The 26,516-nt window shown below is 42.1% G+C and overlaps 1 protein-coding gene across 7 annotated transcripts; it reads right to left on the reverse strand.

Moving 5' to 3' along the window:
* Positions 1-967: 967 nt before the first annotated feature.
* Positions 968-26,516, reverse strand: LOC139409027 (polypyrimidine tract-binding protein 1-like). 7 transcript variants are annotated; one of them, XM_071153673.1, is made up of 16 exons: positions 26,494-26,516; positions 24,987-25,040; positions 23,120-23,150; positions 18,573-18,636; positions 18,234-18,406; positions 17,880-18,026; positions 15,600-15,794; positions 15,406-15,516; positions 13,826-14,015; positions 13,552-13,632; positions 13,125-13,267; positions 11,478-11,511; positions 10,104-10,196; positions 9,680-9,896; positions 9,441-9,518; positions 968-3,443 (listed from the first exon to the last, which is right to left on the reverse strand). In XM_071153673.1, the coding sequence occupies exons 2-16, from the start codon at positions 25,013-25,015 to the stop codon at positions 3,311-3,313; spliced, it is 1,719 nt and encodes a 572-aa protein (XP_071009774.1). In that variant the 5' UTR covers positions 25,016-25,040; positions 26,494-26,516; the 3' UTR covers positions 968-3,310. The 7 variants fall into 7 exon arrangements, with proteins under 7 accessions (XP_071009774.1, XP_071009773.1, XP_071009770.1 ...); XM_071153672.1 differs by lacking the exon at positions 26,494-26,516 and adding an exon at positions 25,781-25,889 and having other exon boundaries at positions 13,838-14,015; positions 23,120-23,147; XM_071153669.1 differs by lacking the exon at positions 26,494-26,516 and adding an exon at positions 25,781-25,889 and having other exon boundaries at positions 23,120-23,147.

Below are 26,516 nucleotides of genomic sequence, written 5' to 3' on the forward strand. Positions count from 1 at the left end.
ACACACACACTAGCATTCAAAAGTTTGGGGCCACTTAGCAATGAACTTGTTTTTAGAAAGAAAAGCAAATTGATCAGAAATACACTGTAGACGTTAATGACTATTTTAGATGAAAATGTCCCGGTTCTTCCATGGCCTGCATACTCACCAGACATGTCCCCCATTGAGCATGTTTGGGATGCTCTGGATCGACGTGTATGACAGCGTGTTCCAGTTCCTGCCAACATCCAGGAACTTCGCACAGGCAGGGAAGAGGAGTGGGACAACAGTCCACAATCAACAGCCGGATCAACAATGCGAAGAAGTCACGCTTGCATGAGGTAAATGGTCACCAGATACGGCCTGGTTCTGATCCCATGCCCCTACTTTTTTTGTTGTGGGCAACAGATAAATATCTTTATTCCCAGTCATGTGAAATCCATAGATATGGGCCTAATTAATTTATTGGAATTGACCATTTCCATTATCTGCTGTAACTCTTTGAAATCGTTGCATGTTGAGTTTATTTGTTTGGTCTGTCTAACCAGGAAAAACTCTGGGTTGTTATAGCCACACCTTTTCCTGGTCAGTGAAAAACACAGGGCCCCTATTACATCAAATACAACTTGCAAGCAACTACACAACGCAGTTAGAAGTTGCTCCCCAAATTGCCAGTACTTAGCATACAATGCAACATTTCATAGAAATTCATGCGAAAATACAAAATATGACAACCTGTGAACGCCAAAACTGTATGGACGCACGCGACAGTGCTTTCCAAGAGTAGTTGGAATTGGGTGCTATACTCTAAAGTATTTTTATGCACGTTTTATCATTTCAAATCAATAGTGTACTGTCCTAAGTATTTGGCTCAAACAATAAGTTGCCTATATAGATCCAATGGTTTGCAGGAGGAAGAAACCAACTGATGAGCAAGGAGGCAAATCTAAAAATGGCAGAACCCAAAAAAAGGAAATTACAAATTGAAAGCAGTGAAAATATTTATTGAAGGCACAATTAAAAGTTTAAGCTACACGGAACACTAATGACCAAAAGGAACCCATTTTTTGTTTGTTTTCTAACTATTTAATTGTGATGTTTGTTTTCTTTACTGAGAGGCCCAAGAGAAAAGGTCCCAAGCTAATTCTAATCAAAATATACATGTTTCATAGATCTGAAACGATAGGTTGTATAATACCTACTTTCTGGTACAAAAAAAAAGAAAAAGATATGAATATACCGCTTTTCACCCCCCCTGACAATCACCTCACTTGAAGAAATCCTGCCATCTTAATGTTAAGTGATCGAGGTAATGATTTTAAATGCTGTGCAATTTTGCATAATTGGGAAATCCACTCCTGGCCTGGGGTATGCAAAGCAAGTAAAATACCTTTAATAGCAATACATGCTACATATTGATATGGAGACAAGTGTCACATATTCTTGAGTAATCTACAAACAAATTGTCATTCTTCTGCATTGGAGTCCAATTATGAATAGGTTAGCATGTAATAAACTGGTGTTCAAGAAAACTAGTGATCGAACAATGTCTGAGCACTGGTTCCTCACATGACCCTGAAATTCTATTGCTTTGCACCAATTTAAAATTAGGAACTTGATGCACAATTAATTGTGAGAAAAGAACCTCAACATTTGCCCAATATAAAATGATGCACATGTGGAATGTCCAAGTATTAAGACTGAAGTGAAGTCCACAAGCGCCCAGAATCACTGCAGACCTTTACATTTATGCCAGATGTGTGCATATCCTATGAGCCTGAGGGCACTGAAGGCAGGAACATACGTTCATTACGTAAACATATGTGTATAAACAGACCAAAAAAGGCTTCATTTGAAAGGCACTTCTCCAAAAACACTAAATGGATCTCAATTTAAGATGAACGCTGTCCAGATCCACAAGTCCAGTCCATAGACTGCATGAAAGAGGGTGCCGTATTGCCGTTAGCAATGACTGCATTAAGGTAGTCACAGCCCTGTACAATAAAGGTTACTAACCCCACATGTAAATATCAAATAACCATCATTCATCTTGGCATGCAACTGAGAGATGCTTCCAATTCATATGTTTATTTTATAATTCACAGCAGCAGAGTCACAATAGTCCGCTTCTGTCTGATCCCCGTAAGAGCCTTGTAAAATGTGCTATAATGGGCAGGCAGACTACCACAACTCTGTGGCAGTGCATTATGAATAAAGCTGTGTATACAGGTTCGCTAAAATAACTTGCAAAAAGGCCTTATTTGGTTTTACGCTGTAGTGTATCACAAAATTGTATAAATATACTAAATTGACAGCCACTGCATCAGGAGAGGCAAGCCATTAAGACAAAAATCATAAGACATTGTAAGCCATACTTATCAGGAAATTTCTAGTAAGACCTTTTGCTAAGGCACAGTCGTTAAGGCAACCACTGACCAATACCTACCTATAAGCTACAACCAACAGTATATAGGAATAACAATGTGTACAATACTGGATTTGTACAAAACGTATTGCATAAATTTCATAAAAAATGCAAACCTACATCTAGACATACAGTAAACAAGACTAATAATCACAAACCCTGGTACAAGGGGTTTACATATTTAAAAAATAAAAAAGCTAGATAATGAGTTGTGGATTTAATCTTCAACTAACTAGCTCATCTTAAATTTAAAATAAGACTAAAAAGAAAACCTTCATAATACATGGGGGGGGGGGATGAACCACCTTGTAATACAATTTATACAAATGGTAAACCCATATCAGCTGTAAACCTGGTCTTCGCAAGCAAGGATTGGGGAGAGGAAGATAAGCTAAATTTAGTTTTGGCTGTAAAATGCCAACGTATCAAATTGAAGGACATAAGACTTCTGGAATAAGGCACAGAAAACATCTGAAGGCAAAGAGGACATGAGGCGTCACAGAAGTACCTCAGAACCTAGTGGTGTTGGAACCCAAGGGCAAATGGAATTTACCAAAAGACTGAAGTTTAGGCTACGCCAATCTCTTAAATCAGACTTAGACAGGCAAGTGTAAACTACTTCTGTCGGTGCAGAGAGCAAGGAATGCATTTACCTCGCAAAGGCAAGATGCTAGAAATATAAAACTTTTCTTTTTTACCCAGTAAAATCGGGTGTGCACGTTTCTTTTCCATATGGTTTATAGGTCGACATATGTAGATATGCGTATATAAATATACTAGGAATGATGGAAGTGATTGCTGTGTTGGATGCTACTTCACGACTGAAGAGTCGCTTCCCCACAACTTGACAGAGGTCGTGAAGGGATGTGAGCGGCCCATTAGCAGTAGTGTTTTGGGCTGCACCCCTCAGATGGTAGATTTGGAGAAGGAGACCCTCAGGTGGTGGTTCTCACCCAGGTCGTGATTGTGGAACTCGATGAGGGACTCTATGGCCTCCTCAACTGAGCTCATCTGGACCAAGGCCATCTTGCGGTCTTTCCTAAAAAAATAAACATTGCACACGGTCAGATATGCGGCCTTTCATTAAACATTCAAAGGGATAGTTCATCCAAAATGACATTTTGGTTTCCTTACTCTGTTGCAGTATATGGGACAAGGTGTGGCAACAATCCGTGCCTTAGTTTAAGTTGTTTCACTTGCTAATGTTTAAGCATTTATTGCACAAATCTCATTCAAGTCATAGGACCAATATTAGCATTTATTTATTCATTCAGGGGAAACCATTGAGACCAGGGCCTCATTCTCAAGGGTGCCCCGATCACTAATACAAATCAATTCAATTTGAAAAGAGTACTATCAATACAATGTCAAAATAAAAAATGTTACATTCCTCATCTACTGGGTCCTCAACACTAAAATTGCCAGAGCAGCACCAGAACATTCACTTGTAATGATTTTTATAAATTGTTCCAGCAGTGATAAGCATTAAAACTAAAGTTGAATTACCCAATTCGGTAGACACCCGAGTAGCCTCCATTAACATGAGTTACCAAATTGGTTATGTTAGGCAAGTCGGACAACTCAAACTTTATTATGCTGCTCTATCATTCGCTACATACAGTGCCTTAAGGTATTCACACCCTTGGATTTTTTTCCACAATTATGTTGTTATATCCTGCATTTAAAATGGATTAACATGAGATTTGTCACTGGCCACACACAATACCCCATAATGTCAAAGTGGATTTATTTTTTACAAATTAATACAAAATTGAAAGCTAAAATATCTTTATTCAATAAGTATTCAACCACTTATGGCAAGCCTAAATAGGTTCAGGTGTAAAAATGTGCTTAAGTCACATAAGCATGGACTCACTGTGTGCAATAATAGTTAACATGACTAATGATTGCGTCACCTCTATACCCCACAAACAATCTAAAAAGGTCCCTCAGTCAAACAGTGAATTTCAAACATATTTCAACCACAAAGACCAGGGTTGTTTTCCAATGCCTCGCTTAGGGCACCTACAGGTCGATGGGTTAAAAAAAAAATAATAATAATAATTTTAAAAAAAAGTTTCAGCAAACATTGAATATGCCTTTGAGCATTAAGTTATTACATTTTGGATGGCGTATCAATACACCCAGTCACAAGGATACAAGCGTCCTTCCTAACTCAGTTGCCGGAGAGGAATGAAACCGCTAAGGGATATCATTAAGCCAATGGAGACTAAAACAGCGACAGTTTTTCCTATCACAGCCATTAAACTGAGGGATGGCTCAACATTGTAGTTACTCCACAATACTAACTGAATTGACTGAGTGAAAGGATGCCTGTACAGAATAAAAATATTCCAAAACATGCATCCTGCTTACAACAAGGCACTAAAGTAATATTGCAAAAAATGTGGCAAAGCAATCAACTTTTTGCCCTGGATACCAATTATGTTCAGGGTAAATCCAATACAACACATTACAGAGTACCACTATCCATATTTTCAAGCATAGAGGTGGCTGCATCATGTTATGTGTAATCGTTAAAGACTGGGGAGTGTTTCAGGATAAAAATGAAAAACAGAATGAACTAACCACAGGCAAAATCCTAGAGGAAAACCTGCTTCGGTTTGCTTTCCACCAGACCGAGATTTCACCTTCCAGCAGGACAATCACCTAAAACAATGCCAAATCTACACTAGAGTCGCTTACCAAGAGTGGTCAAGTTAGTTGACTTAAATCTACAGCAAAACCTGAAAATGGTTGTCTAGCAATGATCAACATCTAATTTGACAGAATTGTTGAATTAAAAAATAAATAAAAAAAATGGGATAATGTTGCACAATCCAAGTGTGGAAAGCTCAGACATATCCAGAAAGACTCAGCCGTAATCGCTGCCAAAGGTGCTTCTAGAAAGCATCGACTCAGGCATGTGCATACTTATGTAAGTAAACAAGATATTTCTGTATTTCTTTAAACATGTTTTCACTGTCCATTTTGAATTCAAGTTGTAACAAAATGTGGAACAAGTTTAAAGGGTAGGAATACTTTCTGAAGACACTTTGTCAGACTGCCATCATTGAAGTTGTTTGTGGTGATGTCAAAATGAGGGGTGTTGTACAAAACAAAGCGTTTGAATTACCTCGAACCAATCAGAGTACCAAAGCCAAATAAATTTTCAAACGCTGCATTACCCATGTGTGTTCTGGCTCTGGCCACCCATTGGTTTTTGGAACCAGTCAGACGATCTAGAATGGATTTCTATTCAAGAAATCAGGGAGGTACTACGACCCAGGCGCATTGCGTTTGGCCGGAGAAAGGAGTTTGGGGTAGCCAGGCAAGCGTAGTAGAGCTTTGTAAACAAAAATAGTTAAGTGAACAGCGGGACTTTAATGAGGACCAGCAAACCTTTTGATACAGGATGCAGTGCCGAGTATTAAAACAGTCACCTGCGATAAAGCAAAGGGCGCTATGGTAGACAGCATTCAAAAGGTTTCAGAGTAGCGGCTGCTGCATTCTGGTAAATGGTGTCACCCTAGTCAAGAACTGGCAGGAAAATTATAATAATTTAAAAAAAAATTTACCCCCCAATTTCGTGGTATCCAATTGTTGTAGTAGCTACTATCTTGTCTCATCGCTACAACTCCCGTACGGGCTCGGGAGAGACAAAGGTTGAATGTCATGCGCCCTCCGATACACAACCCAACCAGCCGCACTGCTTCTTAACACAGCGCGCATCCAAACCGGAAGCCAGCCGCACCAATGTGTCGGAGGCTACACCGTGCACCTGGCAACCTTGGTTAGCGCGCACTGCGCCCGGCCTGCCACAGGAGTCGCTGGTGCGCGATGAGACAAGGCGATCCCTACCGACCAATCCCTCCCTAACCCGGATGACGCTAGGCCAATTGTGCGTCGCCCCACGGACCTCCCGGTCGCGGCCGGCTACGACAGAGCCTGGGCGCGAACTCAGGGACTCTGATGCGCCACCCGGGAGGCCTGGCAGGAAAATTGACCGTACAATCTGCTTTTCAGGGAGCGGCAAGATTTATTTAGGAAAAATTCCACTTTAAATCTTAGTTTCCTTGCTCAGTGTTTAAAACTAAATCCAAAATATGTAGTCAAGAACCCAATCGATGGGGGAACCATTCAATAAATATGTAGCACAGCAAACATTTGGCCAGAATTCAAGAACATTTAGTACGAGTTTAGTAAAAGTCAGATTGCAACTAACGACTGGTCTAGTTGGGGCGATTGCATACATGACAGAAACCTCTGCATACAAATGAATATTACACTTTAACCGATAGACAAATATTATTTATATAAATAGTAAAGAGAACAGGTCTCAATACAAACCCCTGCGGTACACATTAAGTAATAGCCAGAAAACTAGACTTAACGCCATCAGAAATGGAAGTGTTCAGACAGAATTTTCAAACCACTTGAAAGAAGCCTGATCCAGGTCTATTAATGCAGCTTTCTCCCCCACTTATTTCAGAACCTTTGCCCTATTTTTAATTTGACGATTGTTTGTCTTATCCTGAAGATCTGGAAAGCGGCACATGTAAAATGATAATGTGATGGTCAACCATGTTGAAGACCTTGAAAGGTATCAATAAGGCAGCAAAAATAAACAAGTATGATATAAGCAATGTAACACTAAAATGATGCCATGTTCAGGTCTAAAACCAGACTGGTGCACATTAAGAATAGAGTGAGAAGCTGTGAGTTTCTAGGGATTATTTATTTGGAAATTGGACAGCAGTTATCTAAGTCAGAAGGATCTCATCTTATGTTGGGGGACGACATGTGCCGCTTTCCAGATCTTCAGGATAAGACAAGAAACAATCGTCAAATTAAAAATAGGGCAAAGGTTCTGAAATAAGTGGGGGAGAAAGCTGCATTAAAAACAGGATTAAGTGAATCAGACCCTATGGATTTTAAAACAATCTTTAGAAAAGCACTTAGTACATCAGACAAATGGTAGAAAGGAAAATAAAGTATGTGAGTGTTAGAAAATTTTGTACAGAATGATGCACTGAGTCAATTAAAATACTCCAGAATGAGGCATTTTCAAAGGCTATCCTTTCAAATAGGTGGCCAGCTGAAGCAAAATGGTTATTAAAAGCACCACAAAATGTCAATTTTGTCTAGCACGGGACAAGAGGCTGTCATAACCTGCTGGGGCAACCAAGGGGTGGAGTTGTTTTTCAAAGATTTGACCACTTTCCAGAAGTTGGCTGGATTACCAACCCTCTGTTGAGCTTCAATACTTTCAGATGATTTGGACATGATGCCCAAATGATTTGAATGGGATTCATGACACATTCTAACATTTCTGAATTTGGAAACAGTGCCAGGGAACCTAAACCGAAGAATGGATTGCTAGCATACCTTGTTCATAGACTGCTTACAGGGTAGGGAAACCAATGTAATTTGGGTGAACTACTCCTTTCTCACACGGTCAGATACAGTGCATTCGGCAAGGATTCAGACCCTTTCCCTTCCCCACATTTTGTTGCATTACAGCCTTATTTTTTAAATATTTTTATATGTCCTCAATCTCCACACCCCATAATGACAAAGTGAACAGGTTTGGACATTTTGGCACAATAACAAAATAGAAACAAATGCCTTATTTACATAAGTATTCACACCCTTTACTATGAGAGTCAAAATTGAGCTCAGGTGCATCCTGTTTCCATTGATCCTTGAGATCCTACAACTTGGAGTCCACTTGTGGTAATTTGTATTTATTGGACTTGATTTGTAATGGCACACCTGTCTATATAAAGGTCCTACAGTTGACAGTGCATGTCAGAGCAGAAACTAAGCATAGGAGGTCGAAGGAATTGTCCGTAGAGCTCTGAGACAAAATTGTGTTGAGGCACAGATCTGGGGAAGGGTACTAAAATATTTCTGCAGCATTGAAGATCCAAGAACAGTGGCCTCCATTCTTAAATGGAAGAAGTTTGGAACCACCAAAACTACCTAGAGCTGGCCAGCCAGCCAAACTGAGTAGTCAGGGAGAAGGGCCTTGGTCAGGGAGGTGACCAAGAACCTGATGGTCACTGACAGAGCTCCTCTGTGGAGATGAGAGAATCTTCCACAAGGACAACCATCTCTGTAGCACTGCACCAATCAGGCCTTTATGGTAGAGTGGCTGGATGGAAGCCACTCTTCAGTAAAAACCACATGACAGCCCTCTTGGAGTTTGTCAAAAGGCACGTAAAGGACTGACCATGAGAAACAAGATTCTCTGGTCTGATGAAACCAAGATTGAACTCTTTGGCCTGAATGCCAAGCGTTATGTCTGGAGGAAACCTGGCACCATCCCTACAGTGAAGCGTGGTGGCGGCAGCATCATGCTGTGGGGATGTTTTACAGCGACAGGGAGACTAGTCAGGATAAAGGGAAAGAAGAACAGAGCAAAGTACAGAGATCCTTGATGGAAACCCACTCCAGAGCACTCAGTACATCAGACTGGGGAAAGGTTCACTTTCCAACAGGACAACAAGCCCAAGATACCGCAAGAGTGGCTTCTGGACATGAATGTCTTTGCTTGGCCCTGCCAGAGCCCGGACTTGAACCCAATCGAACATATCTGGAAATAACTTAAACTAGCTGTGCAGCGTCGCTCCCCATCCAGCCTGACAGCGCTTGAGGGGATCTGCAGAGAAGAATGGGAGAAACTCCCCAAATACAGGTGTGCCAAGCTTTTAGCTTCATACCCAAGATGACTCAAGGCTGTATCACTGCCAAATGTGCTTCAAAGTACCGAGTAAAGGGTCTGAATATTTGCACTTTTTAAAATTTATACACAAACTTGGAGAAAAAAAATTATAAAACATGTTTATGCTGTGTCATTATGGGGTATTGTGTGCAGATTGATGACGCTATTTTAGAATGTGGCTGTAACGTAACAAAATGTGGAAAAAGTCAAGGGGTCTAAATAGTTTCCAAATACAGACTTTCCTAAAGACATCATACATGCGAGCAGAAAACAATTATGGCTGTTTGAGAAGGAAAAAAGACAACTTACTGGAAGAACTTGAAGGCCTTGACCATTGCACCGGAGCTCGCAAACAGCATCTTGAGGTCATCCTCAACCACAGAGGGACTAAAAAGAAAGACATTGTAAAACTTGATAAGCTTTTAGCAGTAGTTTACCAATATATTTGTAGAATTTGTTTTCAGACCACGAAAGCAGTACCTCAGGATTAGCAGCTATCAAAAGGGTCAGGGGAATCATTGCAGGAGAAACTCCTCCAGTCTACTTACGGGATGTTTGAGAGGTGCAGGGTGGCTGAGGGAGGGAATATGTTAGAGTAGTTCTTGGAGCCGGGCTTCTTAAAGCGGTGCAGGGGTGAGTTGCTGTAGTCCTTTGTCAGGCCCTGGTCCTCATGGCCCTCGCGGGGCAGCTGGACATTGGTGTGTTTGGACAGGGTGACGCGCAGAGCTTTCCCGTGGAGCCTCTGGCCATTCAGGTGGCTCATTGCTGTTGAAAACAGAGTTAAGCAGTGAGTCTTATATTCAAAGTTTAGGTATATTTCCATTGCTAAATAACCTCAGGTTATTTATTTTTTATCCCTTTAGCATCATTCTCAGATGCACATCACTCCCTACATATTGCTGTTCAGCTAGAACTAGTTCTTAGATGGTAGTTGGAGGTATTCCTTCCCAGGAAAGTTTAGCTGGGCCTTACCTAGCTGCGCCTGAGTCCCATCAGACATCTGGATCAGAGCGTTCTCCTTCTTGTTGAACAGGATCTTCACTCTCATCACGTCACCATATACACCTTCACACAGATTCAAAGGGGGGGGGGGGGGAGACAACCATTTGAAAATCAATTTAACTCTAAACCAAACCAAGCCATCCAATCAAAACCATGTCTTTGGGCACTTAAGATTTGGTTAACACCCATCTACGCACCACAGGGAAGCTTGTGTATATGAATAACTTCAGTTCATAATCAAGATGCTCCTCCATTTATCTAAATTATAAGGGGGGCAAAATACATTCTAGCAAGAGTGACTGAAGCCACTGATCATTGCAATATTGCATCATGGCCACAAGTGGGAATTGGTCATTTACCATCTCAGAGGTACGTGTGACTACTACACCATAAAAGCCCATTTAAAAAATATCAAAGTGTAGGCTACTGTTTGTACATCGGTTTTAATACATTCAAAGAATTGAAATAGTCTGAGACAGGCTGTGGAACTTAATGTCACTCTACTTGGACAGAAAAGGTAAAATAAGGGATTTATGTAGTTTATCAAGGAGGATATTACTTTTGCGTCTACAAAGGGGCGCCTCCCTGATAAATTGGTAAAAAACATTTAGGAAAATGAAGGCACTTAATGGTTAAAAAAAACAGACTGCAAGTCAGAAATTTAGAATAAGGATCAGAAGGAATGCAAAATTGGCCATATGTACTCTGCACAAATGGGAGTCTTGACCATTAACCAAAAGCAATTGATACAGCGTTCATAAAGGGCATGCAAGATGACAAAAATCAAGCATGCAAACTATGACAATAGACAGATGATAAATCTAAATGTACAGTGGCAAAGTTACAGCATCTCACTGAACTTCCCACAAGATATTCTTATATTCTTGTCATTTGCACTATGTTTAAAAGAATATTCAACTGTGATCTGGAAATTATTCATAGGTTTTCTTGATATGAAATTGGTCCATAGTATTAAAAAGACTAGTCTGCAATATTCATATAGCGTGGGACCGAAAATTGCAGCATTGAGACATCGGCCCAAAAGTGAATTTAAGGTCCACGTGTTCTTGACCAATTTGGCTTAAGTTGATGATCAGACTCAAAACCATAACTATAGACCATTTTCAGAGAAAGAAAATAGTTTGATAAATAGTCAAATCAGTATCCCTTTAAAGAAAGCTGTGGACAGAAACCCCATGAAAATGCTGCAACTTTTTGCCAAGTGTCTCAAATCAACACACAAAATATTTGAAAACTAACAAAAAAACTGAAACAAATTAGTTAAGAAAAAGAAAACAGAACAAACAAGTAGTAATAATAAAAAAGGTGCTAATGATAACATACCGAAAAGAATAAAGAGGCATTGGGGCGTAACTCTCTTTATAAGACAGCAGAGGAAGGCAGCGGAGGGAGGAAGGGACAGGAAAAAGATCGGAGGCAGGAGAGTGGAGGTTCAACATATCATCCACAGCGGAGGCAGTTCCACGGGGAATGGCAAAAACAAAAAAAACAGTGGTTGGATCATGAGGGTTAATAAATTGGACAGGAGCAAAGAATGGGAGGAGATGTGGCAGTGGTGGTGGGGTGGTATATGTAACAATATGATATGAGCAAAGATAAATTGATATGTTTACGTGTGTGTTTATATGAATGTGATGTGTACACAATGGATGATGTGGTATCATGGTTGAGAGAAGAAAGTGGGAGAGGGAATTCATGGGGCGTGCAGTCAGTTTGGCAAAAAAAAGTTTCCAGGTGAAGGTATTAAAACCAAAAAAGAGGGGGAGGGGGAATGGGAGGGAGAGAAACAAGAAAAGGAGGTAAAAAACAAGGTCAGTATACAAAGAAATATGAAGTGTTCCATCCAGTATAGAATGTGCTTTAAATCAGAGTGAAGATTACAAACCAACAATGAAACTAGGAGGAATGATACACATGAGGCTGAGACAATACTTCTATAATTCTGTCTGTGTTGACGTGCACCATTACTATTGAAGAGATACATTCTTTAAATGAATGACTCTAGAAACATTTGTTGGGCTTAAGCTGAAGGCCATGTTAAATGTATAAAAGCAATATTGACTCTAAATCTGATGAAAAATCGCACTGCATGTACGGAGGTTACGGAATGAGCTGTCCAATAATTTAACATGCTCAGTAGATTAAGAGGGACTGGTATGATTATGTTGAAGAATATAAAGTTCAGAAATTCCTCACAGTTAATGTACAATATATAGGTCCAACTGGATGTATGGTAAATAATATAGCCATGTATGAGGGTGCAAATAACCTAAAGCTAATCTTCAATTTGAATGAAAACTTGCAAATATTTGGAATAATAATGATTGAATGAGTAAACAAATTAATATTCATGAAGTTAGTGTATCCTAAGTGTTTGCTAGCGAAGCTTCGGTAACGGGGATGGTACAACACTTTCAGGGGAGAACAGGAGTAAAGAAACACACTAGGGAAAAGCCAAGAGCTCTGCTACACTGTACGCATTGCATTATTGCAGGAAGTTGACAGTAATGGGGGCTTTATATCACCTAGGCATGACTTAACACAAGGTTTGTTTGTGGGTAAAGTGAGAGGCCTGAAAAACATTCAATAGAAGTGGATACATTAACATCAATGTTGTTACACGGAGAGCCAGCATATAATACACAGCCCAATTTACTTGGCATGTGTCATGTGGGCCAACTGAAAGACATCTTTGAATATGTGCTGCAGTCCAATTCTCTCCCCAAAGTGTGCTCTTATTCACTCCCCTGCATGAAATTACAAGAAATGTACTGGTGCGAGAAATTTGGTGAAAACTCACAAGGTAGCCCATGCTTACGACAAGCAACTTCTAGGGGTGAGTGAGCAAGTGCACACTTTGGGGCGCAGGGTAGGGAACAGGAATAAAAACCCACGTCCACAGAGGCTTCACAGCTCAACTCAGCCTATCTGGGCCACTATGGGTCGAGAGGGAGTCAAGGAAGGACTAACCTCTGGGTTGAGGTTGCTGACCAGCATGACACAGTGGCCACCGGAGAGTTGGTGGAAGCCCATTCTGCCTGCAGCCGCCGCGGCTGCAGCCACGGGCATGGTCAGTTGAGCCAGGCCTCCAGGGACACCGTGCATCGTCAGGCCTGCAGAGGGAAGCAAACGGGAGGCAGACATTTATTAAATGTATTTTTGAACTCAGTGAATGGGTTGATAGAGTAAAGGCCGGACTGGAAGCCGCTGAGCACGACTGCTAATAGGTCAAGGTCCGCAAAAGTTTCAAAGTTTTAGTGTTGCCACTCAATGGTAGTGGATGAGGCCAGCTTCCCCCTTGAAATGTAAAGTGTTAGTGAAAAGGTCCATGTAACTACAATCCATCAATGTTGGTCAGGAGCGAGGCAGGTGTCAGAAAGAGGACGATCAGACTCACCTGTAGCTTGCTGAATGGCGAATGCCGGGGGGAAGGCATGAGCTCCTGCGTACGGGTTGGCTGAGATGATCCCGGGAGCACCTGGAGAAACACACATGGATACAGAGGAGTGTTAATTGATTAATTACCTTCAGTTTGTCGTAAAATATTCAATTATTACATGTTGAAAATGAATGGACAGGTGAAGGGTACGGGTTCAGCTGCATAGCTTCCACCTGTCCAATCATGTCTAAATGATAAGGGAAGAAGGGAGGTAAATTTAAAATGTATTCACCATAGTACTCACCGAAGGCTGCAGCCATGGCCTGGTGGTCAATGGAGGGCTGGCTGTCTCCCGTGGGCAGGTCAGGCCGCGTGTAGTCGCGGCTTTTGTCGTTGTTGTACTTCACATTCAGGCTGGTCAGCTTGGAGAAGTTGATGCGGAGGGTGCAGCAGGCGTTGTAGATGTTCTGCCCATCTAAAGACTTCACCACAGGGCAACAGTTTCAGCATTAAATAAATTCTGATTTCACACATGCGCCAAATACAACAGGTATTTCGGTATGCCTTACCGTGAAATGCTTACTGACAAACCCTTATCCAACAATGCAGTTCAAGAAGTTAAGAAAATATTCAACAAACAAACTAAAGTAAAAATGTTTTAATAAACAATAAAACTCAATTAAATGAGGCTATATAGAGTGGGTAATATAGAGTGGGTAAGCTATATAGAGTCAATGTGCAGAGGTACAGGTTAGTCGGGGTAATTTGTACATGTAGGTAGGGATAAAGTGACTATGCATTAATAATCAGTGAGTAGCAGCTGTGTAAAACCAGGGAGGGGGGGGCACCGCCTAGTATATAGGTCCTGGATGGCAGGAAGCTTGACCCCAGTGATGGACTGGGTAATGGTACAGCTGTCGAACTGAGGATCTGGGGACCCAAGCCAAATCTTTTCAGTCTCCTGACTGTATGGTATGTTTGGACCATGATAGTTCGTTGGTGATGTGGACACCAAGGATCTTGAAACACTCGACCCGCTCCAATACAGTCCCGTTAATGTTAATGGGGGCCTGTTTGGCCCACCTTTACCTGTAGTCCACGATCAGTTCCTTTGTCTTGCTCCCATTGAGAGGTTGTTGTCCTGGCACCACGCAGCCAGTTCTCTGACAAACTCTCCCTGTTGGCCGTCTCATCGTTGTCGGTGATCAACGCTATCAAACTTAATGATAGCGTTGGAGTTGTGTTTGGCCACGCAGTGAACAGGGAATACGGGAGGGGACTAAGTGCACACCCATGATGGGCCCCAATGTTAAGGATCAGCGTGGAAGATGTGTTGTTGCCTACTCTTACCACCTGGGGGCCGGCGTGTCAGCAAGTCCAGGATCCAGTTGCAGAGGGAGGCATTTAGTCCCAGAGTCCTTAGCTTATTGATGAGCTTCGTGGGCACTATGGTGTTGAATGCTGAGCTGTCGTCAATGAACAGCATTCGCACATAGGTGTTCCCTTTGTCCAGGTGGGAAAGGGCAGTGTGGATCACGATTGAGACTGCGTCATCTGTGGATCTGTTGGGGCGGTATGCAAATGGAGTAGGTCTAGGGTTTCTGGGATGGTGGTGTTGATTTGAGTCATGAACAGCCTTTCAAAGCACAAAATGGCTACTGACATGAGTGATATGGGGCCTTAGTCATTTTGGCAGGTTACCTTCACATTAGACTGCATCCAAGGATTTGCTCATTCATCTTTCAGACTATTCTTTTCCCCACTCCACACTTAGAACACATTAAAGTTAGGCTCTGAAAACACAATGAAGAAAAATGGGAGGGGAATAAGAACTGCTGTATATTATTGTGACAGGTAGATGGCACTACTTACCAGTTTAGCGTGCTGAGCGGTCAGACCGTCCGAGTACTGCAGCAAGGCCTGGAACTGGTTGTTTTTGGTAAAGGTGATAATCTTCAGCACTGTGCCGAGCTTAGAGAAGATCTGCATGCAAGGAGGGCATGGTCAGGGGGAATACAAGCTCAGACCAATATACAGTCATTAATGTATTGAAAAGTGTGTTTTACCTGGTGCAGCACGTCCAGGGTGACTGGGTAGAACAGGTTCTCCACTATAACGCGCAGCACAGGGCTGTGCCCGCCCATGCCCCCCGAGGCATCCACCCCTGCCATGGGCATGCCCCCTGCCATGGGCATGCCCCCTGCCATGGGCATGCCCCCTGCCTGGACTGCGTTCACTGCCTGCAGTGCCGCCTGGGCTCTCTGAAGAGAGGAAGATGGTTCAATGGAAGTGGCAAGAAGCAAGAGAATCTACAAACGCTCAGGTAGAGCTGACCTGACTCCCACAGAGAGTCAATACGTTTCAATGTTCTGAATGTTCTTATTGAACAGCCTCAGGTAAGTTGCTGGACATTTACAAGAAAATGCCTGTAAAAATAACTATTTTGGGAAGTAAAAGATTACATTCCAGGGTGCTGCTGACCACTCTGTCCGTGACATGTTTGTATACACAGTGGAAACTCTGGGGCCCGTTTGAGAGTAAAACACCTGGTGGGAAGAAAAACACTGAGGAACAACATAAGAGGGAAACCTAGTTTCTACCAGCAATATACAAACATCTGGGAATGTTCATCTACACTGCAGCAGTGTTTATGTTACCTTCATTGACCTATTAGCAGATAAGACCAGAGTAGAGTAATTTGAAGGGGGAGTAGAGTGGACAGCTGGAGCTTCCATTGGTCGCCATTGGCATGCCGTCTCCCAGGAAACAGTGTTTAGAAAATGGGAGGGTTTTGTTGGGAGGGTGCATGGTACACACTAGACCATAAGATATCAGTTGGAACCAAAATTATTTTCCTATCACGTCGGGTCTGAACACAACCACCATTTTTTCCCCGTTCATTCCACTGTTCTGACCAGCAAAAAAGTTGTGAACTGGTTCGAACCCCCCAAAAAGTACTGGTTTATATCATTCCTTCTGTGGGGTTTTATTACCCTTTTTTTTACATGTGAAGTCAATTATTTTTTGCCTTTATCTCATTAAATTACTTCACCAATCAGTGAGGATGGAGCAGGCAAGCTAGTTGTTTACCTGCATGACGAACAGACAAGTGTAGCTTAATAAGGCCCAAGATGCAACAGAATTTGCGGGTGGGGAGAGCGAGAGGAGTCATAAAGCGCTGGGTATCTTAGCCACAGAATTATACCTACGAGGAGCGGCTCCTATAGAGGAACTTTGAATGTTCTTTGAGACAACTAGGTAACCAACTTAAGCTAAAAACACATCTTACCTTAGTTAATAAATCCAACGTGAAACCCAATCACTAGGCCTATAGTATCCTTGACAAGCATTGGGAAAAGTTCCTGTTCTTGCTAATTTTTATTTTTTTTTTTTTTAAATCGCTCCCAATCTTCTGAATCAAGCTTGTAAGGTCAGTGCAGTAGCCCGTGTGTCAGACAGGGGAGGGTAGCCTAAACACGCACTGGCAAAGATTTTTTAGCATGCAGGTAGACACTGGAATAAGTCTGAGTGAGGACTTCGCATACATGAGCTATGTTGGGGGACAATTGTTTTTGGTGTGCCTGGGATGCAAAGTATTAATCTGTTCCCGTGCTTTTAAAGTAACGCTTCTGTTCTGGAACATTATGGATCACTTTTGTTCCAGGAAGCATTTCAGTTCCTTGAAAAAAATATATTTTCTGGTTTTCAGTTGTGTTCCCTGAACCGGGTCCAACCCCTGCAAGATATTCAGGGGAAGGTAAACTTGAGACCTACTTTATTCTGCAGAGTGTAAGTTGAACAAATTAGCAGTCGAATGCCGACAGCTCCATTTTCAGCAACACAGCAGAATATAGGTTCATTCTGATTGGCTCAAGTCAGCTGACAAGTAGACTGGTGGTTTGTTTGTGCAACCACACAAGCCCTGGCAAGAACAGCATGTTTCCAAATGAGTCATTTTGACCCAGCAATACAGGAAACAGAGGAGAGCGCAAGACGCCAATTCAAAATAAAAACCAAAAGATGTGGAACACTACCACAGCAAACTAGTCCGCTGTGGAGGAAACCCACATCATGTTGGCTCTAAGCATCAAACACACTAATTGCTCAGAGAAAACTACAAAATGAAAGTCAAAATGAATGAAGAGTAATTATGAAAGGTTCAGGGTGGCAGCTGAAATCCCTTGCTGATGTGTTTTGTAGACATGCTCCTTTGTCCAAGTAATGTTGAAAACATGAAGCGCACTCGAGTTCAGCCTTCTCTTATGGCCTTCCAGAAGCAGTAAGCCTGCACAGATAAAGGGTTATGCAACTGTTGAGAAGGAAGTAGCTGCAGCAGAATGACTCACCACTTGGTTGGGGGAGTTGTCCGTCTTGAGCTCCTTGTGGTTGGAGTACTGCATGAAGATGGGGTGGTTGCGGATGACCGGCGTCACCGAGGAGTAGTAGCTGACCATGGTCTGAGCTGCATCCTCTGTGTTCATCTCTATGAAGGCCTGGACACAGGAGAATGCCATAAGAACACAAGTCCAGCTACGGATATATTCACTCTACTACTACAACAGTTGTATGTTCCACTCTGGTTAACAGTTGGTTACTACTAGCCTATGAAATGGTAACTAATACACCCCTCCCCTCTGAGTGGAGGGCAAGACAACTCTGCTAAAGCGAATGAGCTAGGGTTGTCATGTGAGACCACTTACCTGGTTTTTTCCTTTGAGCATGAGCAGGTTGGTGACTTTGCCAAAGGGCAGGCCCAGGGAGATGACCTCGGCCTCGTTGATGTCGTTGGGGAGCTTGCGCACGTGGATGACGCGCGACGGGATTCCTGGGCCCCTTATGTCACCTTTGAACTTCTTGCTGTCGTTGCCATTGGCTGTGGAGGAGAGGGAGCAAGAGAGCCTACTGTTGGGATGTACACCATTTTAATAAATCAGCCGAAGTAGATCAGAATTGGAAGAGGTGGTGCTCAAACGTCGCTCATAGTGTATTCAAAAGTTTACTTGGTTGATATTAATACAAACGGAGGTTTAAACACTGACCTGCTGCGCTGGTCATTATATAGGGTCCGTTTGCCACGCAGGAGAAAAGCTCGTCTGATCCTCTCTGCAAAGGGAGAAGGACATGCTATTGAGACCAATGCAGAACTGCACCACCAGCATCATTTTAAAGACATGACCAGCCCAATGACTGAATAGCACATTTATCATGTTTTATTTTTAGGTAAGACCTATGGTTTACAATGGAAACGGGAGGAACGTCGTGTATGCATTGGGACCAAAAAAAGAAACTCGTAACAGCCACAGGTAAAACCACCCACTTTGACCTATCAAAATAATGGGAAGAACAATATTGACAATCACAAATCTTGGCACAGGTTCCCCCCATCACAGCCAAAACAAACAGATGGACTACTAGGCTGTCCCGTGGACCTGTATGAAGGTACTGGGTGACCCATTGTCTTGTGACAACGGGAACAGGAGAAGGTCAGCTGCTTAGCTAACATGAAAAGTTATGTGAACCTGAGTCTACAGCCCACGAGCTACAAGTAGAAGAAGCAGACAAAGAAAGACGAGAGGAATGCGCATAGATAAGACCATACGCAGACTGACAGGGATCCAATGACCGGACTTGCTAACATCGTTAAGTCCTCTATGGCCTAAGGTAGGGGAGGGGGGTGTAAATGGACACAACCCAATCTCTCCATCCCAACCCCCACTGCCCTTGCATTTCATGTGCATGCATGCGTTTGTATGCATGTTGGGGTCATCCGTATTGGCATAGGTTTAAGGGAGGGAACCAGAGAATTCAGTGGGAAGGGAGGAAAAAAACAACTCGGTTTCTGGGTCGCCAAGCAGCAGGAATGAGAGGGCGGGGGAGGGACGGGGGAGCAGAAACCCAAGTCATGGGCCTGGTGGTACATCACTTTGCAGTCTGGCACAACTCAGGTGGGTAATGGTAGGGGGTGATGGCTCAAATGGTGACCTGCTCACACACTCCCCCCATAGTCAATGGACCAATCCCCCAAAAATCAAATAAACTAAACGACTCAACCTAATTTTGCTTGAAACAAACTTATAAGTTTCTTATATCACCTACATAGCCCAACTATATTTTCCTTGAACTATGAGCCTATACTGATAAAGAAAAGCAAAAACCATAGTAAAACCTGATTTAAACAAATACAGAGCCATACACAAACATACAATACCCTATAAAACAGAGGTAGTATGCTTTACAGCGTGTGTAAAACAAGGCTGAACACCATCTGTCCTCTATAGTCTATGACACCAACAATAGGGGGAAACAGAGACAACTCTCAAGGAAATGATTCACCACCAGCCAGCCAGCGCTTTTCATGTAATCGACAATGTGGACGGGAAGCTTGCTCTGGTTAACACAAGGAGTACACAGCTAAACAGCCTTCCGCAGTGCTGAGATGGCAACAGAATGTGCTCTCCTCTCCACACCAACCCCTCCAAATTCCACTGGTGCGGGACTCAATGAAAACCATATGTAAGGGGTATGGGGGCGAGTGTAAATTGTGTGTAAAGGTCTGCAAAAGATGTTTGGTAGCAAAAAGCATGTTCCTGGTCCTGCTACAGACTAAAAATAAAAAAATTAACACTTAGCAGGACTGGCAGGCCAAGTCACAGAGCAGGCTTTGTCTGCCACTAACACTCAAATGGCTTTTACAAGGGTAAGGAGAACTTACTACTTAATTGGCCAGACTGTTCGGTTAAAAAATATATAACTTATTGATTAAAGACATAACACTTGATATGTATTCAGTTGTGAAAAGTTAAGCCCGTTAAGTATTATGTCCTATAAAATAACTATGCGATAGAACAAGACTTGTTAGAAAACTCAGTTAAGCTGCAATGCTTTAAAAAGCTGTGCCAAGGCTTTCTGTTGGTTAGCAATGTTAATGAAGTGAGTGGTTTTCTAATGGAGTTTTCAGAGGGCCTAAATTAAAAGATTAGAAAGGTGTGGAGAGGGAAAAGCAGTGGGGGTGAAAAAGACTGAGTAGGCAAGCAGGAGACAATGCACTGCAAGAATGGGGTCGTTACCAGGGCAGCACTGAATGTCACTCCATCCCCATAGAAACCCTAGACTGTGGCTCCAGGTGAGGTGCGCTGCTAAGCCACACCTGTGACTCTTAGCCTAAATACACAAGACTGATTCTCATCAGACCCACAGCCAGGTCTAAAATTCTCCTGGCAATTACCCTGCCGCACACAAATGTTCGCAAAACAAGTTTAAAAGGCCAGTTCCGATAAAAATAGGGGAGCCTTGGAGGTGGCCAAGTGAGAGCTTGTCACTTATCAACATGTAAATTATTGAGCGGCAATTCAATCCTCTGCCTCTTAAAGCTCATGCACATTGCACCGAAGTTGGATCTAGCATTCGTATCCCTATCGTTCATAGCGCTGTATACATCGGACTGACAAAATGTTTCATGCCATGTAAAAATCGTTGCGCACTTGGCGATTTATGTTCAGAACTGCTAGTACTCTCGGCCAGCAAACACTAATGGTGTATCTGAACCCCTTAAAGCCACTAAGTCGCGGCTGCCGTGAGTTTTAATCTACTTTGTAGCCTATATACTGGCTACCTAGAAACTTTTTCCAATGGCGACTGACATGATCAAACACAGGCCACCCAGCCCTTTCCCATACCATCCTTTCCCTAAACAGATTGTGTGGGGGAAACAGAGGCCAGAGGAAAAACATGCATGTTGAAAATGGGGGCAAATAGGTTCCATTCACCCCACCACCCTCTTCCATCTTTGAGGAATGAGATTGAGAGGCCATCTCCACAGACAAGGTAAATAGGCCTAGTCGTTACATTTAATGACCTATTCCTCATCTTTAAAATCTATATTTTTTAATAAGATAGCTCACAACAAAACCCCAAAGTTACATTTGAGGATTGAACCTGTTCACTACACCTCCATATTGTGCATTTCAAGAACATTGACGTTAACTATTACATTGGCCTAAAATAGCTGCAGTCTTCGCCAGGATAACTATCACTTACAAAAATATAGGCCTTTTATATCACAATAACATCAAAGTAAAAATATTGCACTCGCCTGGTTACAATTTTGCTATCTAAATGTTAAGGGGCAACAATTTGTACTGATCCAAATTACACAGTTCCACCCAAGATCCTCCCAACCATTTTGAAACAGTCAACAGTCCATTCTTTGAGGCCAGCAGTTTGTAATGACACACCCCAGGGGGAGAACAGGAAACACAAGAAGCAATTAGAAAAATGGAGTGAAAAAAAACACCCGCATTCCAGCAAACTGCTCCCTTTTCCTGTGAAGAACCTGGCTATGTATTACCACCACCTTAAGGTTACCGATGTGCGTTGGCTTGAGTGTAACAAATGGCCTTCTCATATGCACGTGGTACCTGTAAGAATCAGTCTTTGTGCTGTGTGCTAAGAGTCCCCCTTGGCTAGGTACATACCACTGACGATTATCTCTGCGAAAAAGAGATGCGAGGAATGCCGTTGCTGTGGGGTGGCCTTTGAAGACCAAGCTGGGAAGCGACTGTAACAGTCTGTAGAGCATAGACGTGCAACACACACCGAGTCAGGAACACCGGCTCCGTGTGTTTGCTCACCATCCCAAAACCACATATCCTGGAGTCACTCAACATCCATCAGGGGAATGAGACAGCACTTACAACTGGATATCTGCTGCATAGAGCATAAAATTCCTCAAATTTCCACCATCTAGAAACATCTGCTTTTGCTCAAGTTAGCTAGCCCTGGCCAATAAACTGCAGGGGCCATTTGATGGTAAAAGTAGACATTTTCTTGAGAAAGGACTCAAGGGAAGTATGGGACCAGCCTATGAGTGGTACAGCATTACAATTGGCTAACACTTACTGGGACATGTGCTGGTGTATCAGTGAAGAGACAAAAAGTCCTTAAGCGAGACAAGCGCTTGGAGGAGCCAGAAAACTGGAATGTAGCAAGAGCATTCCCGGCACAATGCCAAAGCCAACCAATAATTAGGCTCGACTGTTTCCACAGCAACAGCAATGTTCTCGCCACACAGGATGAAAACAGTTTGAGAAATGTAAGCTTGGTAACTGGTTACCAGTGACAAGGCAGTGTTTTACTTTTGCTTGCCCCCATAAAAGTGTAGCGTGACGAAAGAAAACATTAGGGAGGCCATTCCACTTAATTGTATCCTTTACTTGGTGCATGCCTCCTCTACAGTTCCACAACACGGTTTAATCAGTCAACTACCATGAAAAAATGCTAACAAAAGGAACCTGTTGGGTGACTTGAAGCCAATTAAAAACTAGCAACCTAAGCAAACAGGATTTCCCACTGCCAGATCCAAACTGGTTGTAGGTGTGCCTTCACATACTAGCTTCTTTGAAAGCTTTCATTTCTCATGGAGCAAATAGTTTGCATGGCTGCCGTAATAACAAATGCAGCCTGAGCAACAATTGGTCAAATCCACACACGGCTACATCCATTGGTCATTATAATCTGAAGCCCTTCTCAAACACCTCTTGACATGTTGAAGCAGGGGAAAAGTGAAAGGAGAAAAGAGGGTGCCTACCTTTGTACCAACTGTAATATCGTGGACACTGCTGTGAAGAAAAGAAGACAGGAATGTTAGAAGCAGTAAGGATGAAAAATTAAAATGCCCAAATTAAGGTTAAAAGATCCAGAAACCCCAAAAGGTAGAGAAAAGCTAACTAGATTTATTTATCAGATGCAGAAAAGTTGGAAAGCAGACAGTCAGTCACTGGTACAGTTAGGCCACTCAAGTGCATTTTATTGTCCAAGTGGCTAACCTTAACATGAAGCAAAACTGCCATATGGGCTGCCTAACCAACAATAAAAAATAGTTATGTCAAAATAAGAGCAGGATGTTACCTCAGAAAAAGCTAATTTAAGACCAAACACTTCCAAAAACACTACCAAAATAAACATGCTTTGCACTTGGGCCTGAAGTAAAGTTAATAGGCAGGTTTCCATGGACCCAGGTTTATACTACAAAAGCAATGTCGCAATGTCTATTTTCTATGCGATCCTTCTAAATGTTGACAAAAAATCCCTGGACAAGTTCATGGAAAAGTAGCTAATGACATCTCATTTTTATTTAAGCTTTATTTAACTAGGCAAGTCAGTTAAGAAGAAACTCTTATTTACAATGACAGCCTAGGAACAGTGGGTTAACTGCCATGTTTGTAGTTCTGCCCCTGAACGTTTTACCTTCTCAGCTCGGGGATTCGATCTAGCAACCTTTCGGTTACTGGCCCAAGACTAACCACTAGGCTACCCGCTGCCCCTCAAAGGAACCATGCAGAACATACAATTGTGACGTTTCATAAACCGAATTCGCAATAGCATTGGACATCTGGAGCGGTACTGCCACCAGTAAAGTCGGGTGCTATATGTTACAGATAGTTTATTCTTTTAACACAAATAAGACTTGGGAGATAGCCAATGCCTCGCCACTTCTAAATGTATGTTGAATGTCCATAATAGGAATTGCTAGAAAGTAAAAAGTTAGAATGTATAATTCTACCAAGATCAATTAGAAAAACAACGTTGACCAATTGTCTAAATTGCATTTAAGGCAAAGCATTCCCTTGATACCCCCTAATGTTAAAGGTGGAAAGAGCAAACAGTTCCCTTTCCCACAGCTTTGCCCATGAAAAATGAGTGGTATTTGGCGGACACTCGGTTGAAGATTAACCTCCACATCCTGTTTCTCATGTGAGACAGCCAGGAAACTCAGCCCAAAAGCTCTCTCAAGCCTTCCTCCCATCTACCACCCTTTCTCAATTAGAATTATCAACCACTGATCAATATAAATAATTTGACCAGTGGCTGAAAACCGCAGTAACATAAGTATGTGCCGTTCTTTAGGACAAAAGGAATACACATATGCAAAACGGTCTTTTGTGGCAAATATGCCCCTCAAACTCCCATAAGCCAAATATCTGCAGCCATGACAAATTCCTTGTGGTTTCTAAGCTTACACATGACAATTTTACAACAAAAAAATGCGAAATGCTTCCTTTACACATTGGAATCTACTGAAAAATCTAACTAAATGCCATCTTTTAGGATTATATGCTTTCAGAGTAAACTTGATACAAAGTACACAAATAAAGGCTACATTGACTGCAAGGGGGGGATAAGCAAGACAATGCAACAGCTCAAATCACTCCCTCAATTCTCACACCAAGTCATTGCATGCTGAGAAACCTGATCACCACCATTATGGAGGTTACTTAGCATCAACGGGCATCTCACAGTGCTACATGAATTAGACGTAAAAATTGATTCCAACATACAACAAAAAAATCTAGGTGATATGAAAATGAGTCTAAAAATCATGTTTATTATCCGATATTCACAACTAATGAACTGGTACCTTGCATTTAAAAATGTATATGAAAATAAGAACTTACTCTAGTTCAGTGACGTAAGTAGATCCCATAGGATACAAATCAGTCTCTAGACGGCTGGAAGAAATGTGGGGTTAAAAACAAGCCAATAATATTATATTTTAACTGTTTACTCTGAATTTCAAGCATAATGATCTCTATAGCAATATTAACAACATTTCTAAATGCTCAAGTGTTGTCCATCTCTGAACGTCTGCAGCAGAAATGTTACTTGTGTACAACACGCATGGTTGGATAGCCACGTTAGTAACGTCATGGAACTACTTCTAAAACTAAGTAAAAAGCTATAGTTTAACAGTCAGCAAAGCTAGACAATACGGTAGGTAGATAGGACCATCTACAATACAATATCCTGGCAAACATTCTTGCAACACACACTAATCCAACGCCGTACTGCCACAGGTGGTTCCAATGTTCAGTGGCTAGAACTAGTGCCTTAGCCAAGCTAGCATCCATACCACAGAAAAGCTAGCTAGTCCACTCAAAATGCGTCATCTTGCTTTTTATTAGCCAAAGAGCAATTTAGTCTAGACAAAAACAACAAAAAAGGAAGCCTGCTAGTGTTAACTACAACGCCAAAGCAACCATGTTGGTTGGTAACTAACGTTAACGACGTTAAGCATCTCGGAGTTTCTCACGGATGCACAGCAAATAAGCTTTACCATGTTTCCATCGCAACCAAAATACAATAACACAATACTAGGTTAACTAGCGCATTTTCGTTACAGGATATATTTAATAAAGCATGTTAGTTTGTTGCTCTTTTCTCGAGAGCATAACTTCTTCCTTGAACTTACCCGTCCATTGCACAACACGGAACTAGCTACACAAGTTAGACCAACAAGTCTGTAGCCTGGCTGATTTTTCTTATACTCTTACAAAATGGCGGAGAACAGAGAAGCGAAATGTGATTAGCCTAGTAAAACCCAACGATTGGGGAGAACAGAACAATTGTGGGCGTCTGAGACGAGAAGTGGGTGCTGATAGGACAAGACGAGAGTTGCTAGAGAAGGGCGGTCTTAAAGAAGTTGGCCATGGACTTTGATTGTAAATGGTCAATTGTGAGTCGCAAATTAAATCCGCGTGACCATGAAAATATTGTTATTTTCATATTTTTTTAAAATGCAGAATGAATTTGTGATACAAATGTCTACATTTGTGTTGAAAGAATGGCATATCCTGTTATTGCATGGCTGAACCTGTGCTTCCAACACAGTAAGTTCGTGGACGACTGTAAAGGAAAATAGGCAATACATTGTTCTTCATTGGTCTAAAGAACAAATTAAGGGCAAAGACGCTATCAAATATGCAGATCATTTTTGACAATTTATCCAAATGCGTTGCTACGATTTCCAAGAACCAGATTCAGCTTCGGGCCTATGGGCACAGTAAAACAAATTATTGTTTCACAAGATGGCCTAAATCCGTGAGCATGGCCTTGACAAATATAGGAGATGTACTGGGAAGACAAAAACAGTATGGAATAGATTGTATACATTGAAACCCTTACTTCTCTTTGCCGTGTCAGTGGCA

Source organism: Oncorhynchus clarkii, chromosome 5 (genome assembly GCF_045791955.1).
Source record: "Oncorhynchus clarkii lewisi isolate Uvic-CL-2024 chromosome 5, UVic_Ocla_1.0, whole genome shotgun sequence".
Lineage (NCBI taxonomy): Eukaryota > Metazoa > Chordata > Actinopteri > Salmoniformes > Salmonidae > Oncorhynchus > Oncorhynchus clarkii.

Bases quoted from the DNA above. Each gene is read 5' to 3' on its own strand.
- LOC139409027 (XM_071153668.1), bottom strand. The intron at 18,407-18,572 runs GTCAGTGTTTAA...TCTCCTCCACAG, and splicing joins TATAATGACCAGCGCAGCAG to CCAATGGCAACGACAGCAAG. The intron at 10,197-11,477 runs GTATGTTATCAT...ATCTGTGTGAAG, and splicing joins ATGCCTCTTTATTCTTTTCG to GTGTATATGGTGACGTGATG.